The 15,429-nt window shown below is 39.7% G+C and overlaps 2 protein-coding genes across 12 annotated transcripts in view; one reads left to right on the top strand and one right to left on the bottom strand.

Annotated features, from left to right (window-relative positions):
- ccdc177 (coiled-coil domain containing 177) overlaps nt 1–15,429 on the bottom strand; it is a 198,558-nt gene that overhangs the window by 38,565 nt on the left and 144,564 nt on the right. The gene's annotated exons all lie outside the window — the stretch shown is intronic.
- smoc1 (SPARC related modular calcium binding 1) overlaps nt 1–15,429 on the top strand; it is a 57,032-nt gene that overhangs the window by 22,067 nt on the left and 19,536 nt on the right. For 4 of the 7 annotated variants that reach the window (XM_005477441.4, XM_005477443.4, XM_005477442.4 and 1 more), the window contains exons 4-9: nt 381–499; nt 704–803; nt 3,673–3,723; nt 4,218–4,265; nt 7,129–7,221; nt 7,610–7,690. In XM_005477441.4, coding sequence (XP_005477498.1) covers nt 381–499; nt 704–803; nt 3,673–3,723; nt 4,218–4,265; nt 7,129–7,221; nt 7,610–7,690 — 492 coding nt within the window. The remainder of the gene's footprint in view (nt 1–380; nt 500–703; nt 804–3,672; nt 3,724–4,217; nt 4,266–7,128; nt 7,222–7,609; nt 7,691–15,429) is intronic. The other 3 variants (XM_005477444.4, XM_005477446.4, XM_005477445.4) reach the window with 3 other exon arrangements.

The raw sequence follows: 15,429 nt of genomic DNA, 5'->3' as shown, positions 1-15,429 counted from the left end.
GTTGAGGAATGTGTTGTTTTAGTATTTTTGAAGACTGTTAAAAAGTCTCTGCCTCCTCTAGAGTTGAGCTACCTGCAGGTTTTAAAATTATTATGGATGGAGCTTTTTTCAGATTTGTGAAAAACCACACGGTGAAAGGTTGATGAAGTGTTTTAAGGGTCAGATTAAAAATCAAAACTGAGAAGAAAGTTAAAAAATTGTTTGTTTTCCCATCCTGTCAAAACATGCCCCTGAGCAAGGCACAGCAGTAAACTCTGTCTGTATTTACAGGTGTGAGCAGAGTGTTACTGACACAGAACATGTGTCTTCAGTTCATAAAAACAGTGCTGGAGGTTTGTATGCAGTGTTTGAGAACAGAAGGTCCCTTCAATATGTTTCAGATGCAGGACAGTCCAAGTGTCGTGTTGAGAGGAACCAGGCTCTGGAGCAAGCCAGAAGACCTCAGTCTTCAGAGTCCATGTTCATCCCAGAATGCAATGAAGATGGAACATTTGCCCAGGTCCGTATCCGATCATCCGTGGCTTTTTCCTTCCCTTTTAAATCTTTCACGCTTCATCTTTCTCTTTCCATTCGTCTCATGTGTACCCCCCTCTTCAGATCACCCCAAAATTTAGCTTTTTCTTCACGGACAGAAAGGTCCACCCCCTGTTCTTTATTTACACTCCCATGTGTTTTACCTCTTCCACGTGTCTTGCCTCTGCAGGTCCAGTGCCATACTCTGACCGGTTACTGCTGGTGTGTTACCAGTGATGGCAAGCCAGTGAGTGGCTCCTCTGTGCACAACAGGACCCCAGTGTGTTCAGGTACTAAATAGGGAGGAATCAAGCTGGTAACCTGTTGATGAGGAGTTTTTCCAAATCATCTTAAAACATCTGCTGTATTACCGCACATACGAGTGATGGTTAATTATTTGTGTTACCTGAACAGCTCTACTTCTGAGTAATTTTTAACAGTTTGCATGACTAAAACATCCGAGTTGGTTGGATGTTTCCTAACAATTCCTTGTCGGTATGAAAAACAGAAAAATAAGCTTTTAGACATGATAGTGGTGGCTATGTTTGCTGGATCTTGCAGGCAAGCGTGCTTGGAAGCCAAGTCACTGGGGTTTGGGGCCAGTCAATCATTTTAGGAAGTGAACTAGTTTTCATAATCCAAAAAACATCTGGCAATAATTCTTTTTCAAAGGCTTTATATAATTTTAGGATACTACTGGACACATCGGAGGTAGAATTGAAACTTATAAATGATGTTCAGGAAGCCTGCCAGTCCTGATGGAGGATAAAGAGTGAACACAGCATTTGGATGACAGTTACAAAAGGTCTGTCTGTAAACGTCGAGCCATTCTATGGGCACATGTGTATTAAATGTCATGTGGCTTACAGCAGGTGCAAGGTCAACGAGAAGGCTAATGGCCATACATGCAGGGGCCTCTCGGCACTCAGACTCTCCCGCCTCCTCTAAGTGCTCTCAGCAGGCTGGAGGAGAGAGAGCAAACGGGGCTCTGCACACTCATCCTGGATGGGAACACTTTATGATAATCACCATCATTTTCTCTCAGAAGATAATACACAGCGATCTTTGCCAGAGCTGGATTGCAAAGCCACTAGAGCATATGGTGCAAATTTTGTGTGGAAAGTGCGGTGAAAGTGGTCGCATGCCCCTCTGAAACTGCTCAGCAGACAGAGCACCCCCAACCAAACCTCCTCTTTTCTTTTTCTCTTCAGTTCCTTGATCGATCTCTATCTGCCTAATCTGCTGTACTTTCTCTTTTCTGTCTCTCTAACTTGTGCCACATTTTTCTGTTTGATCCTTTGAAGAAAACTTCACAAATTGATCGTACTTACATCTATCCGTTACAACAATAAAACCTCACCTTACTGATTTTCAAATTATGAAGGTATGCTATGACAAAGTAGCTCTAATTATAATTTTTTTGCTCTATTGTTCTCTGCACCAGATGTGTTTTTTGTAATGGCGCATATACTTCATTTTTCAGTTCACCCTTCACAACAGAAAGTGACAGCAAATTAATTTGTGCAGCCACACAAAACATGTGGTCCTGAAAGCTTTGTGACTTTTCTGTGTTTAACCCTGCAAACAATTCTGTGTGCTTTTTTTTCGTGAGGCTCCGTTTCCTCAAACATCATCACTTTTGCAAGTTTTGCAAAACATTTTTTACTTCACTCCTGTAAGCCAATTCAGGGAGAGACATTAGACTGAAATGAATTTATTTTCGTGCAAAAAATGAATTTGCTCCAAAACAGAGCTGCACCAAATCATATTGGCTTGTTCTGTTCCTTAACTTACAGGATTTGGAGCTTTACTGTTCATATATGACATAAATCTGTTCTGGATGATTGGTTTGACAAAATAAGCAATGTGAAGATGTCACTTTGGATGATATCTTTAACTACGACATTCTGACAGTCCAAAAATACAAAATACACCCATTGGCCATTTTGTTAGGCATACGGTGTACTCGCATGGCAGCAATTCAGTGTATTCAGGCATGTAGTCATGGTCAAAATGACTGGCGATGTTAAAAAGGAGCATCAGAATTAAGCACAAAGGTGATTTTGTTTGTGGCAGACGGGCTAGTCTGAGGATTTCTGAAACTGCTGGCACAACCACCTCTCGGCTTTACAGGTAATAGTCTGAAAAAGAACAAATATCCATTCAGTGGCAATTCTCTGGGCCTTGTTGATGCCAGAGGTCAGAAGAGAATGACCAGACTGCTTCAAGCTGATAAGAAAGCTGTAATTCAGATAACCTCCTGTTACAGGAAAGGTATGCAGAAGAACATCTCTGAGTGTACAACATCTTAAACCTTAAAGCAAATGTGCCACAGCAGCAAAAGCCCACACTCGGTGCCATTCCTGTCTGCCTGGAAAGCTAGGAAACAGACTGTAATTCATACAGAAGATTGGAAAGGTGTTGCTTGATTTCTGCTTCGACATTTAGATAATAGGGTCAGAATTTGGTCTAAACAACATAAAAGCTTGAGTCCTTCTTCCCTAGTGGTGTAATGGTGTTGGGGATAGTTTGTTGGCTCACTTCAGGCCCCTTGGTACCAACTGAGCATAGTTTAACTGCCACACCCTCTCTTAATTATTTTTGCTGACCATATAAATCCCCTTATGGCCACAGTCTAACCATCTCCTGATGGCTGCTTCCAAAGCATTAATATGCCATGTCACAGAGCTCAAATCATCTTGAACTGGTTTCTTGAACATGACAATGCACTCAAATGGCTTCACAGTCTGTAGATACCAGCAAGATGCACTAATAAAGTTGACACTGAGTGTAATTACCAGTTTAATTAAAAGCAGTTACACTTAGCACAGGTTGGAAAGTGCATTCTCGTGTAATCGTGTTTAAATACACTCTTTTTAAAATCCTGAAATGTAGTTTATTGCACAACACAATTTCTACCTGTCTCCTTTCTGTCCTGCATAAGATCCGATATCTTCATTGTTTCTTGCAAAGGTATGTATGACACCGGCGCCTGAATCTGGGCACAATAAACCCACTGGTGTCTCCGGATACTAAAGTTTAACAGTACATGCCCAGCTCATCTGCCCTTACTATACCTTCCCAATCAAATAACCTTTGACATGCTCAGATGCCCCTGTCTACTGTGACCCAAATCAATCATCTTGCATACATTTGCAGGAAACTTCCGTGAATTTATGGGAACTCATGCTGGGACAAGTGGATTGTCAGGTAGTAAATTTCCTTCTAGTTGCTTTAACTTAAAAAAGAATCTCCCATTTTTCTTTTCTATTGTAATTGGTTGCACCGTTTAATTTTGCCGGGTCCTCCGTGCATCCACGCATGACAACAAATACCTGCATGCACCAAACAAGAATGACATTTAGAACTTGGAATCTTTCATGTTTCATTTCCATAGATGAAGCAGATCATTCAGGTTTGTGTTGGTCTGTATTAAAATTATGCATAGTACTAACAATATGTGCTCGTCCACCTAACCAAAGGAAAAGACACCAGAGGGTAATCAGTAGGAGTGCTGGTTTTTCTGATGTTTCCTGTGTCAACGGTTTTAAAAGAAATAAAAACAAATCTACTTGCTGTAAGGTGGTAATTTTTTTTTATTTTACCAGCTCAAAAACAGTTTTGAAGACAAATCCTTTAAATGTAACTTTACTGCCTGTTACTGTCTAGTCTTTGGTTTACGCTGTGTTTCTTCCTCTGCACAGGGTCAGTAACTGATAAGCCACCAGGGCCACCAAACACAGATAGAAAAGGTGAGTTGTGATCTGCTGTTATGCGTGCATGTACCCTAGTGTTTCTATGTGTATGACAGAGGGTAAACGAGCACAAGCTCAAAAAGTGTTTTGACCTGATTTTACTCCATGTGATCCATGCAAAGTCAATATTTGTGAAGAACACAAACTTACACGCACTCGCCTTCACTGTTAAATTTAAAGGGAAGCTAAAAACAACACCAAGAGATGTTTTCCCCCTTTTATAAGATGCAAATGATGCTGAATGTATTCAACGAACCAGATAAGATCTCAAATATATGCACCACTGTCTAATGCATCCCTCAAGTGACAGTTCATCTTTAACCATAGCAGTTTTGACAAATCTGTACAAAATCTTGACTGGTTTTGCTCCAGTTATGCTTTTTTTCCACCCTTCAGAAATGATAAAATATGAAACATTATAGAATTAATTCAAGAAATTAAAGAAACACTGAGGAGACGCTTAGGCACATCTCTCTTCTTTCTAATGAGCCTCTAAAAATCGGGCTTTGCTTCAGAAATCTCACAGAAAATGGATCTTAAAGAATTTCTTTAAACTGAGAAAAAGTGGGCAGTCTCTCAAAGCTTCTCTGCCGATGCTGTTTCACACCACTTGACAATTGCATTAAGTTACAGGTTATTTTGAAATGCTTATCACACTCTAGCAGGGTTTACACATAGACGTCTCATATGGTAAATTACAAGAAATATGTAATAAACAAAACAAAAACGCTGCTGCTCATTCTTTGTTTCACCTGGGTTTACACTGAGACCGACCCAATGACTACTGCATTTTATTTACAGTTCAACCCGAATAGGTCCGTTTGACCTGAGGTTATTTAACATTACTGACATGTCATCTGATTTAAGAACTTAACATTAGTGTTTATCTCCAATCAAAGTTTCTCTGTTGTTTGCTTTTGATTGAATTATTTCCCAAGGAATTTTCCAGATGCTACAATACCGCATGTGGGTGAGTATTCTAGGCAGTTCAATTCACAGCATTACATGAGATCTTTTAAAGTTTTGCAACTCTACCTAAAAACTTAGCTACTTTAAATTTGACCAGTTTTCCCTACAAGGTCACCCTCTTTGGTGCCCCTGGATTACTTTCAATACAGCTGCGGGTTTTAGAAATCAGTTCTACTCTAACTGCAAGGGGTATATAAACATGGACTTTAGACTTTTGTAGGGAGCAAACTATCAACTTCTATGTTACTGCAGAGCATAGTGGAGAATGAGAGCTGGGGCTCTGGTTCCTGAGACCAAACTGCAGTTTTTGATAGAAATTTCCATCCAAAGGCAGCAAATGACAGCCACGACCATGCTCATCGTTCACAGGGTTTGAATTTGCGCTGATCGGATCTGACTGACAGCATGGAGGTCTACTATATTGCGCAGAGGGAAAAGATTAGGTGTGCACTGTGCACATGCTCACAGTGAATTGAAATGCAGGAGTATTTTCACTTCACCAATAAAAGCTTTGCTCACCTGCCACTTGTGGGATTGTGGGCTAAATAGCAAACTCGAAAGTCTTCAGGTGATAACAAAGGGGGACTCCCAGAAAGCATTCTTGAATCTTTAATAGGCAGAGTTGCAAAACTTTATAATGACATCTATAAATGTAAAAAAACGGACTTGAAATGTTTCTAGTTTTTGCTTAACAGTTAAAGTGTTGTATTTTTGTTATACCCATATGAACTTTAGCATTGCCAGAATTTACTGCGTTTAAGAGAGGAAAGTCAAATATTTAGTTAATAATTTACCAAGAAAACTAAAGACAGCAGTTTATTTGGCCCTCAGTGTGCGAGCAGAGACACAAATATTTTACCAGTGTTTAACTGTGATGAATAAGAATAAACGTTTATACTGTGATCTTCAATTTTATTACTTGTAGTTTGGGTTAGTAGTTAAAGTGAGCTGCATATTTTGCATGTGCCAAACACAAGAGAGTCACGACATTTTTTAAGTGTCCTTCTACACTGGCATATTTTACAAAAGGAAAGAAGTTTAAAAAAAAAAAGAAAAAGAAAAAAATAAAGAGGAAAATATTGCTCAATAAGATTCTTCTGTGGCTTATTAGTGTTTTTTTATTTTAGTGTCCGAGACAGTTAATTATCTAGTACTTCATGTGCTTTGAAGACACATAAAAGTTTGCCCTGAGGATGATGCTTGAGTGATGCGTATCCGCTTGGGAGAATAAATGGCCTCGTATTATTTTTGTAAAAACTCGTGTGATTCCATTTTAAACTGGTTTTGTTATACATCCTTCTACTTAACCAAGGTGTGAAGGACTAATTTTCCAGCGTGACGTGATTGTAAACTAACGATGAGACCATCACCGAATTCACTTTGGTAAATTCCCTGGACATCCATGAGTATATTATTTCCAAATTTTAATGCATTCGAGGAACTTGAGATCTCACCAAAAACAAACATTTTTGGGTGGACTAACCAGTTGACCTACTTGGCATCCTAGCGATACGTTACAACATAATTTGACAATTAAGAATGATGACACACACAGTTTCACCTCTTTGCATTAACTGTGGATGCAGCTTTCTGATGCTACATCTGCACTGCATTTGTGCAGGTCCTGAGGAGCGGTGTCCTCCTCGTATGAGTGTCTGGGTGTGTGGTTTACACTGCGAGTGTGAGTAAGTGTGCTAAATGTGCAGCTGATCATGTTGGTGTGAGGATGATTTATTGATGCATGTGAGCAGGACCACATGTGGGTGTTTGTCTCTCTCTCTCTCTCTTCTTTCTATATTATTCAGTCTGTCTGTCTGTCTTGGCCGGGCCATGTGCAAATCCCAACCATTCAACAGTTCTGGAGAGTAGATTGTATTAACCTCAATAATAGTAGTCTCTTTCCGTTTCTTTCTCACCCTTAACCCAGATGATGGCTCCAAGCCCACACCCACCATGGAGACTCATGTCCCCCCTGAGGGTGATGGTAAGCCTCCTCAATAATTCCTCCACAGTCGCTTAGATAATTAGTGTGCATACGGTATATTTATAATGACTCATGGGTTTAAAGGCAGCTGACAGCATTGCTCCTTTGTGTGCTTACATCCCATGTCTTAAGAATGCACCATTACATCAAATGGAAAAGGCCAGATGTTAAAAATACCAGATGATACATTTGATATTTTTGGAAAAACTGGGATCTTGGATGCAATTTTAGCTTTGGTTTTGTGGGCAAAGCTTGGCTGTGCATGTTGCTTTTCAAATAAGTAGCTACTGGTGAGGTTAAATAAAGCACAGCTGTGTGTAAAATTTTCTCGAGATCACCTAAATGTGTGAAAGCTATTTGTCTAGAACTTGCCATTCTGTCGCTGCAGAGATAACTGCTCCAACACTATGGATAAAACAGCTGGTTTACAAGGAGAACAAGAAGAACAGCTCCTCTTCCAGGAAACCAGGTGAGTGATAGAAAATTTTTCTGCTTATTCTACACATATACTCTAAAATAAACGCATTAAGGGTATGCATTATTTGGAAGTTTGTGTGCGTGAAGCCTTTAAAATATAGCATTGTTGGATGCTGATAAATTCAGCTCTTCTCTGCTGCACTTTTTACATACTCAGGCTAAATAATTAGCCATACTGACCTTTGGAAGATATGAAAACTATGTCAGAGACGTTGCTAGAACCCTACACAAAGTATATATAAACGTGGCTCCGGTGTAACCAGTTTCAAAACCACCAGCTCGCCATGAAATGTAATCTGTTTTAACTTGAAGACAGACCTACACTGCCAGGGTTATGTTTTGTGGTTTCATTCCTTTGGTGTAATTTGTTTAGCTTTCTCTGTCTCCTTTTTAATTACGCCTTGACGTGTCCACTAAACTCTGGGCGGTTTGATGGCTGTACCAAGTCGAGGAGTGAATGAAGTGTGGCCTGTGTGAGCATGTGTGTATTAGGAGTAGATGGATATATTGGTTAGCTGATATATATGGGTTGACGTAAATCTTCGAAAGTCTAAAAACAGTCTATTTTGTTTAGACTTGTTTTTCTTCAATAATAAATCTTTCATTCAGACTGTATCTCCTAAAGATGGAAAAAGAGGGAAAAAAGTGCAAATCAGGCACCTACTGTGTGTGTGTTAAGCTATAATGTTTCCACGAGTGTTTAAAAAAGCATTTATGATTTAATCAGACTTTCAGAAAATCAAATACCCATGAAAACTGATGTGGAAGCTTGCAAACTTGTAAGCCCCGTAGTTTTTGCCATGAAAATACTGAAAGGAAAAAAGAAAAAATTCACCACATCTCACCAGTAGTTTGTCTGCCCGTCATCTTGCACACATCAGTATTTTGCATCTAAATATTATTGATGTATCTATGTAATCTCACAACTCTTCTTTCATCCTAAACCTTTTTGTCTGCCATTTACCACAAAATCTTATTTTACATGCTACGCTGCAAACAATGAGGCATACAAATACTTGATTGTACCTTGGGGTTTCCTGGGATTATGAATGATGGTGATGTGGAAGGGGAAACTGTGGTCAGCATTGAGGGGTGTATTTTATCTAAGAGGTATTCGCTGTGACAGCTCTTTGAAACTTCTGTGGAAACACCAGCTTCCTGTTTCAAATTAGCATCCGGTGTCCTCAAAGGACAAGCGACAAGGCCGAGTGAGGGGGAGATGTCATCACATTTGAGGCATGAGCGATGTGTGTGTGTGTGTGTCTACATCTGCATGTGATTGCAAACCGCGTGTGTGTTTGTGTGTGTTGTCAAAGGAGATTGTGTGCCTGTGCCTAATTTAAAGTTGGAAAGCAAAGTACTTAAACCTCTTCTTTTGGCTGCTCCCTTTAGGGGTTGCCACAGCTGATCGTCTGCTTCCATCTCATTCTATCCCAACCATCCTCCTCTGCCACACCAGCCCTTTTCATATCCTCCTTCACTTCATCCATGAATCTCTTCTCTGTGGTCTTCCTTGTTTCCTCCTGCCTAGCAGCTCCATATTAAACATCCTTTGTCCAATATATCCACCATCCCTCCTGTCTGCACATATCCAAACCATCTCAACCTTTCCTCTCTAAGTTTGTCTGTCTTCTCTAATCTTGTCCACCCCGTATATTTAGCTCTGCCCTCTCCAGCTCTGCCTCTGTCTTTTTGTCATTTGCCACGACCAAAAAATACATCATAGCAGGTCTCACTACCATCTTGTAAAAATTCCCTTTTACACTTCATGCTATCCTTCTATCACAAATCACCCCTTCCACTCTTCTCCACCCACCCCACCTGCACTCTCTTCTTCACCTCTCTTGTGCAGCGTCCGTTGCTTTGGATGGTTGAACCCGGGTATTTAAAATTGTCTCCTTCACTTTTTCACCCGTTTCCCTCTCAGTCACACACATGTATCCTGTCTTTCTTTCATTCCTCTTCTCTCCAGAGAATACCTCCACCTCTCCAGGCTCTCTTCCATCTGCTCCCTACTCTCACCACAGATCATAACATCATAGTCAAGAAATTCCTGCCTGACCTCATCTGTCAGGCAGTGTCATCCCCAGTGTAATCCCATCCCCACTCTGAACCCATCTGTCACTCCCACCCCACACCTCACCGCTGTCTTACTGTCCAGCAGTACATGTCCAGCACCACCCTCTCTGCCATTCTCTTGGCATCATATGCTTTCTCTAGATCAACAAGAACACTATACGTCCTTTTGACCTTCTTTACACTTTTTCACCAATACTCATGAAGTCTCATCTTAACCTAGCTTCAGCCTTATCCCTCTATAGCTACAACAGCTTTGCACATCACCCTTGTTCTTGAAAATTTGTACCAGTACACCTCTTCTGCTTACATTCTTAAGTGCACTGGCTCTTTTGTAATTCTTTAATTTAATGAGCTAGCTACCAGTGCTGGGTAATGTTACTTTTAAGAATACTTGTTACGTTACAAAATATCCACAATATAAATTAATTTCTTATGTTACAATGTTACCTATTTAAAAAAATAACTTTTGTACTTTGAGATACCAGCATTCACAATTCTTTGCACATGTTGATTATATTGTCCATGTAGCTTACTGTACATTTCAGATAAAGAAAAGAAGATGTAAGATTTACTTTATTTTGGTGGGAAAACTCCTTTGTTATAGCAGTTCAAAGTTCACAACAAACATATATGAAATATGTAGAAGGGCATATAACTTACATATAATACAGTATGAAAAATTAATTAGGTAAAAACTAATCAGAAATAAATACAATAAAGTAAAATAAGTATATTTTACTTTAAGTATTAGTAATATTACAATAAGTGAAAAAGCTACTCTCAGTTTAGGGTTGAAATAAACTTAACATGAGAGGGCAGGACTTCTAAATGTAGTGACTTTACCTCATTGCATAGCAGGTTGGTACCGATAGCATCTCTTCCATTAACAGTGGCAGCTGTAGCATTGTTTGCAGGTACTTTTTAAGGTAGAGGTAAGGTAAGGTAAAAAAAAGAAGAAAAAAAAAGAAACAGGAAAAAATACCTGAACAATGTCACAAATTCTTTTAGCTACAAGAATTTGTGGCAACAAAGGAACAAAAACAAATGATCACTTTTACCCGTCAGCCTTAAAAGGCTTTCGGGCCGTTGTCATTAGCTGGACGTGTGGGTGGCGTGGACGCCCTAGTTTGTGAATGCTATGACTCGAGAACGAGGTGATGTAGGGGCTTCAAATTGATCCCATAAGGGTAGCTACTAAAAATCTCAGGTGAGTTTGAATTGCATTAGCCTCAACCTGAAGGTTAAGGTCAGAGGTCAAGTCTTCTGAAAATCTTGTGAATGCGATAACTCAAGAAGGAAATCAATAAATTAAATAACTAATTTGTAATTTGTTAGCTCCAGCATACGCAATTACAGTGTTTCTTCTGTCCATTCTTTTTCTTTTGTTAATATCCTTGATGCTGTGCCTTCTTCCTTTTTAACATGTTTCGAAAACATTAAAATCCTAAAAAGATTTAAAACCCAATTCTTCTTCACTGCAAAAACTGCCCTTTCTCATACTTCATTCATGGATCCATTCTGTCTTTATAATTTTCTAGCAATTTTGTAATTTTTATATTCATTTAACCAAGAAAAAAAATAACCAGTAAACCTTTAAAATGCAAAATACTATAAATATTAACATTCGAGGCTGCAATCTTGAGAATTCAAGTCGTAACCAATCACACATTGTATAATGTGCACAAATACACACGAACTGGCCATTCTGTTCTACTGCTTGTTAATCCAAATATCTAATCAGCCAATCAAATGAACAACAAGTTAGTGTATTTAGCCCTTAGAACTGGCAAAAACAACCTGAAGCAATGACATTGGCCTGCTGCTTTGAACTGATATATGAAGGCAACAGTAACTCAAACAGTCATTAAAACCAAGGCATGCAAAAGAGCATCTCTGGACAAACAATACATCAGTCTTTAAAGCAGATGGACTACAGCAGCAAAAGACCACACTGGATGCCATTTCTGTCAAGTAATGAGGCTAGACATGAAAGTATGGATCCATCCTGGCTTGTATCAGCATTTCAGGGTGGTAGTGATGGCGTGATGGTGTGGGGGAGTATTTTCTTGAGATACTTGGGGCCCGTTAGTACAAACTGATCATTTAAATGCCACAGCCTAACTTTATGACCACAGTTCATTAATCTTCAAAAGCTGCCTCCAGCAGGATAACACACCATGTCACAAACCTCAAGTAATCTCAAACTGGTCTCTTGAACATGACAGTGAGTCTATTGTACTCAAAATGGCCTCCACGGTCACCAGATGTCATTCTAATAGAGCAACACCATATGGTGGAACAGGAGATACACATCATGGATGTGCAGGTCACAAATCTGGAGCAACTTTGTGACGCTGTCCAGTCAGCACAGGTCAAAAATAAATTAAAAAGAATAAAGGAAGTTCTAAAGGCAAAAGCTGTCCAACTGGGTACTAGGAAGGTGTTATATTGTTGTATTATATTCATACACATACACTCACTCACTCGGGCAATTCAGCACGCGAAAGGGAAGAGACAGCAAATAAATCTCTCTACCCACCAGGAGATTTCTCCACTTGACTCTAGGACAAGGGCAGAGGCTGGCAGGGCTCCTTATACTGACAAACTGCTTTATCGACTTCTGGATAAAATAATTTCTAAGCAGAGAAGATTTGGCACAAAAATCCTTATTTAAACCTTCCTGTCTTTAAATACAAAGCGGGATAACCTGAGTCCTCATGGAGCAGACCTCCCACACGCATATAAACTGCGTTATTCATTTACAGGCTTTGTCTCTGGACACTCAATAATTCTGATTTAGAGCGATGTGGAGATTGTGCTAGTGAAATGTGTTTGCTTAGGCAAAGCAAAGCAAGGTCCATTTTTCAAACAGATGCTGTGTTGCCAGACTTTGACGTGCTGTTGATCAAATGTTGCAAGCAGGGGGAAGCGCTCTGTCATGCAGCTCATTTTTAAAAGTGTGCAGAGAAGCAGAAACTTACAAACCACCACTCCTCTCTTGTGGTGCGGCAAACAAAAGAAAACCAAAAATGCTGAAGCGATATAATGCGATCATGTCATTAATGAGCATTAAACATTTGCAGTCTTAAAAAGACTTTTGTTTCTTGTAATCCAATTTACATGTCATGCATGAGGGCAGGATGCACTTGTTTAACTTTAAAGGGCAATAAGTGTGCACAGCAACAGGTTTCGGCCATGATGTGTTCAAAAGTTACACCATCTTTTTAATGAGTCTATCATCTCAATCCTTTTGTTGTGTTATAAAGACAAACACATGCACCTATATACATCCTCACAGAGTTCCTCTATTACTAACATTTCTGCCATCTTAACTGCAGAGAAGGCAGACAATGTTGCAGTGATTACCCAACAGCTGAAAGCCATTGAAGTGAAGCGAAAAAGAGAGCGATCAGAGGGGGGGAGAGCAGGTTTAAAGAGGGAGAAATTAGGATGGAGGGAAGCAGAGTAAAAGAAAAAGAAAGAAAAAGATGTAGAGGAGTGGAGGAAATACTGAGAAAGTGAGGGTGGTCACAACAAGCACAGGAATAAAGAAAAAAAGGAGATTAAAAATTGTTTTGCCAAGGCTGGAGCCTCAGTAACAATGGCCAAAGTGAGACGTATAAAATGGAGCAAGCGTGTTATCAAAGATACTGCAGACAGCCATCTTTTGTTCATTATCAATTTGCCCTGAAGAAAATCACGACAACAATGATCACATTGTTATAACTGTTCCTGACTTCCACTTGTGTGGGTTTCATTTTTTTTTTCAAACTACAATATTTGTTTTCTGAGGGTTTTGTGTTTCTTGTCTTTCAGTTCCTGTCGAAGGAAGAGAAATAAAATTGAAAAAGAAACAAAAACAAAAAATAAATAGAGCAGAAATGCAGATATCCAAGGCAGGCCTGGACGACGTTGATTGAATTTCATGTCCACACAAAACTGAAAGGATTACATTGCAAGCATTCAGCCTTTTTCCATTTATATGTACAAAAACAATTTTCTTTTGGGAATCCTAGTGCCTGGCGCCAGCATAACCTCTGTATAATAAACAGTGCTAAATAATTTGGATGTGAAGGAACCTTGGCGAGGACAGCACTAAGAACACTTGAGTATGAGTCTTTACAGGACAAAAAATGTTCTTTAGTGCAAGGACACGTTTAGCTCTGTGCTGGCAGCCACGCTCAGGAAATATGACCTCCCCACCTCCCACTCTCCTCAGCTAGGTCTCAGGCCTGCTACTGAACCTGCCACCACCGTCATCTCCATCTTTATTAACTTCACCGTGGATCGTGATAAGAGAGTATTATGTTTTGCACACAGTCACAGCCTTAAAAAAAGAAACAGAAATAATCATATGCTATGTTTTTCATGACCCAGTTCTCAAAACGCCACCTATAAAGAGCAGCTCAGTTTTGCTGGGTTCAGATTCATGATATCAGCTTGATTACTGCCTGATGTGGACAAAGCTGGGCACTTGTTTAGGCTGGAGATGAAAGCGAGCATCGTGTACAGCAGTCAGTGTCACAGAAAGACTTGCATCTTGGAAAAATTGTGGAAGACTCAAAACAATTCTGTCACTTCTGTAAAGTTGACTGACGTGAGTACAGAGTGCTCCACCAGCTGTTTAGACTTTTTCCCCTGCTCAGCTTTGCAAAACTGGAAACAAAGCAAAGCAAAAGATGAATAATGATGCTGGAGTAGCTAGGTGGAACTATTAAACACAAGACAGCCAGTATCGTAATACTATCTGGTTGGCTGTTTACACTCTTTTCCTGAACTTCCATCCAGTGACATCAGGCATCCCGTGAAAGATGGCAGCCATGATTGATCAGTGACCAATGGAGATCTGTCATGTGTCTCAGTCATAAAAAGACAAGTTTTTATGACTAAATGGACATGGCAGCCATTGTAACAGACAATGATATTCTGTACTCTGAGCAGAGCATTATGATTTAAATGTCAGCCTTTAAATCAGCACTTTGATTTTTATTATCATTTCCTGCTAAGGCTCCAGAATACTGGTTTGGCGTTACGCAGCAGGGCAGCCTTGGATGGAGTGAAATCCCTAGCTTGAATTATTACTGCAGTCCACCTTTGGTAATTGTAACGGTCTGTGTAGACACTAACAAATATTATCTGGACACTGATTGCAAACCAACTTTATCGGTATGGTTTCTGTGTTATTGTGAATTTGAAAAACGACCATGATAGTATGATTATATTTGCTTTTGAAATACAGGTGTAGGGAAGAGGAGAGGGAGTCTATTACCATGTAGAAAAGAGTTACACAAGGTGTAATTTAAAAACATCAAAGCTATTGTCAATACTGTTAGGTACAACTTCTTAGTAATGGGTTGGGCTGCTTTCATTGTTTTTAATGTAGATTGTACAAGTTGCTGGGGACGTTACTGAGAGATTTTCATCCATACTGACATGATTCGTACCACATCCATGGTATGAATCTCCTGATCCAATAAAGCCCCAAGGTTTCTCTATTGGAATGAGCTCTGGTGACTGTGGAGGCCATTTAGGTACAAGAAACCAAGAAATAATTGGAGTGTTCACAAAGGTAGGGACATGGTTAGCTTCAATAATCAGGAAGTCTGTGGATTTTAGATGACGGTCAGCAGAAATCATTACTCATCAGACCAG

Source organism: Oreochromis niloticus, linkage group LG19 (assembly GCF_001858045.2).
Source record: "Oreochromis niloticus isolate F11D_XX linkage group LG19, O_niloticus_UMD_NMBU, whole genome shotgun sequence".
Lineage (NCBI taxonomy): Eukaryota > Metazoa > Chordata > Actinopteri > Cichliformes > Cichlidae > Oreochromis > Oreochromis niloticus.
Note: the sequence above shows the minus strand (reverse complement) of the source record. Positions and strands in the feature narration are given on the sequence as shown.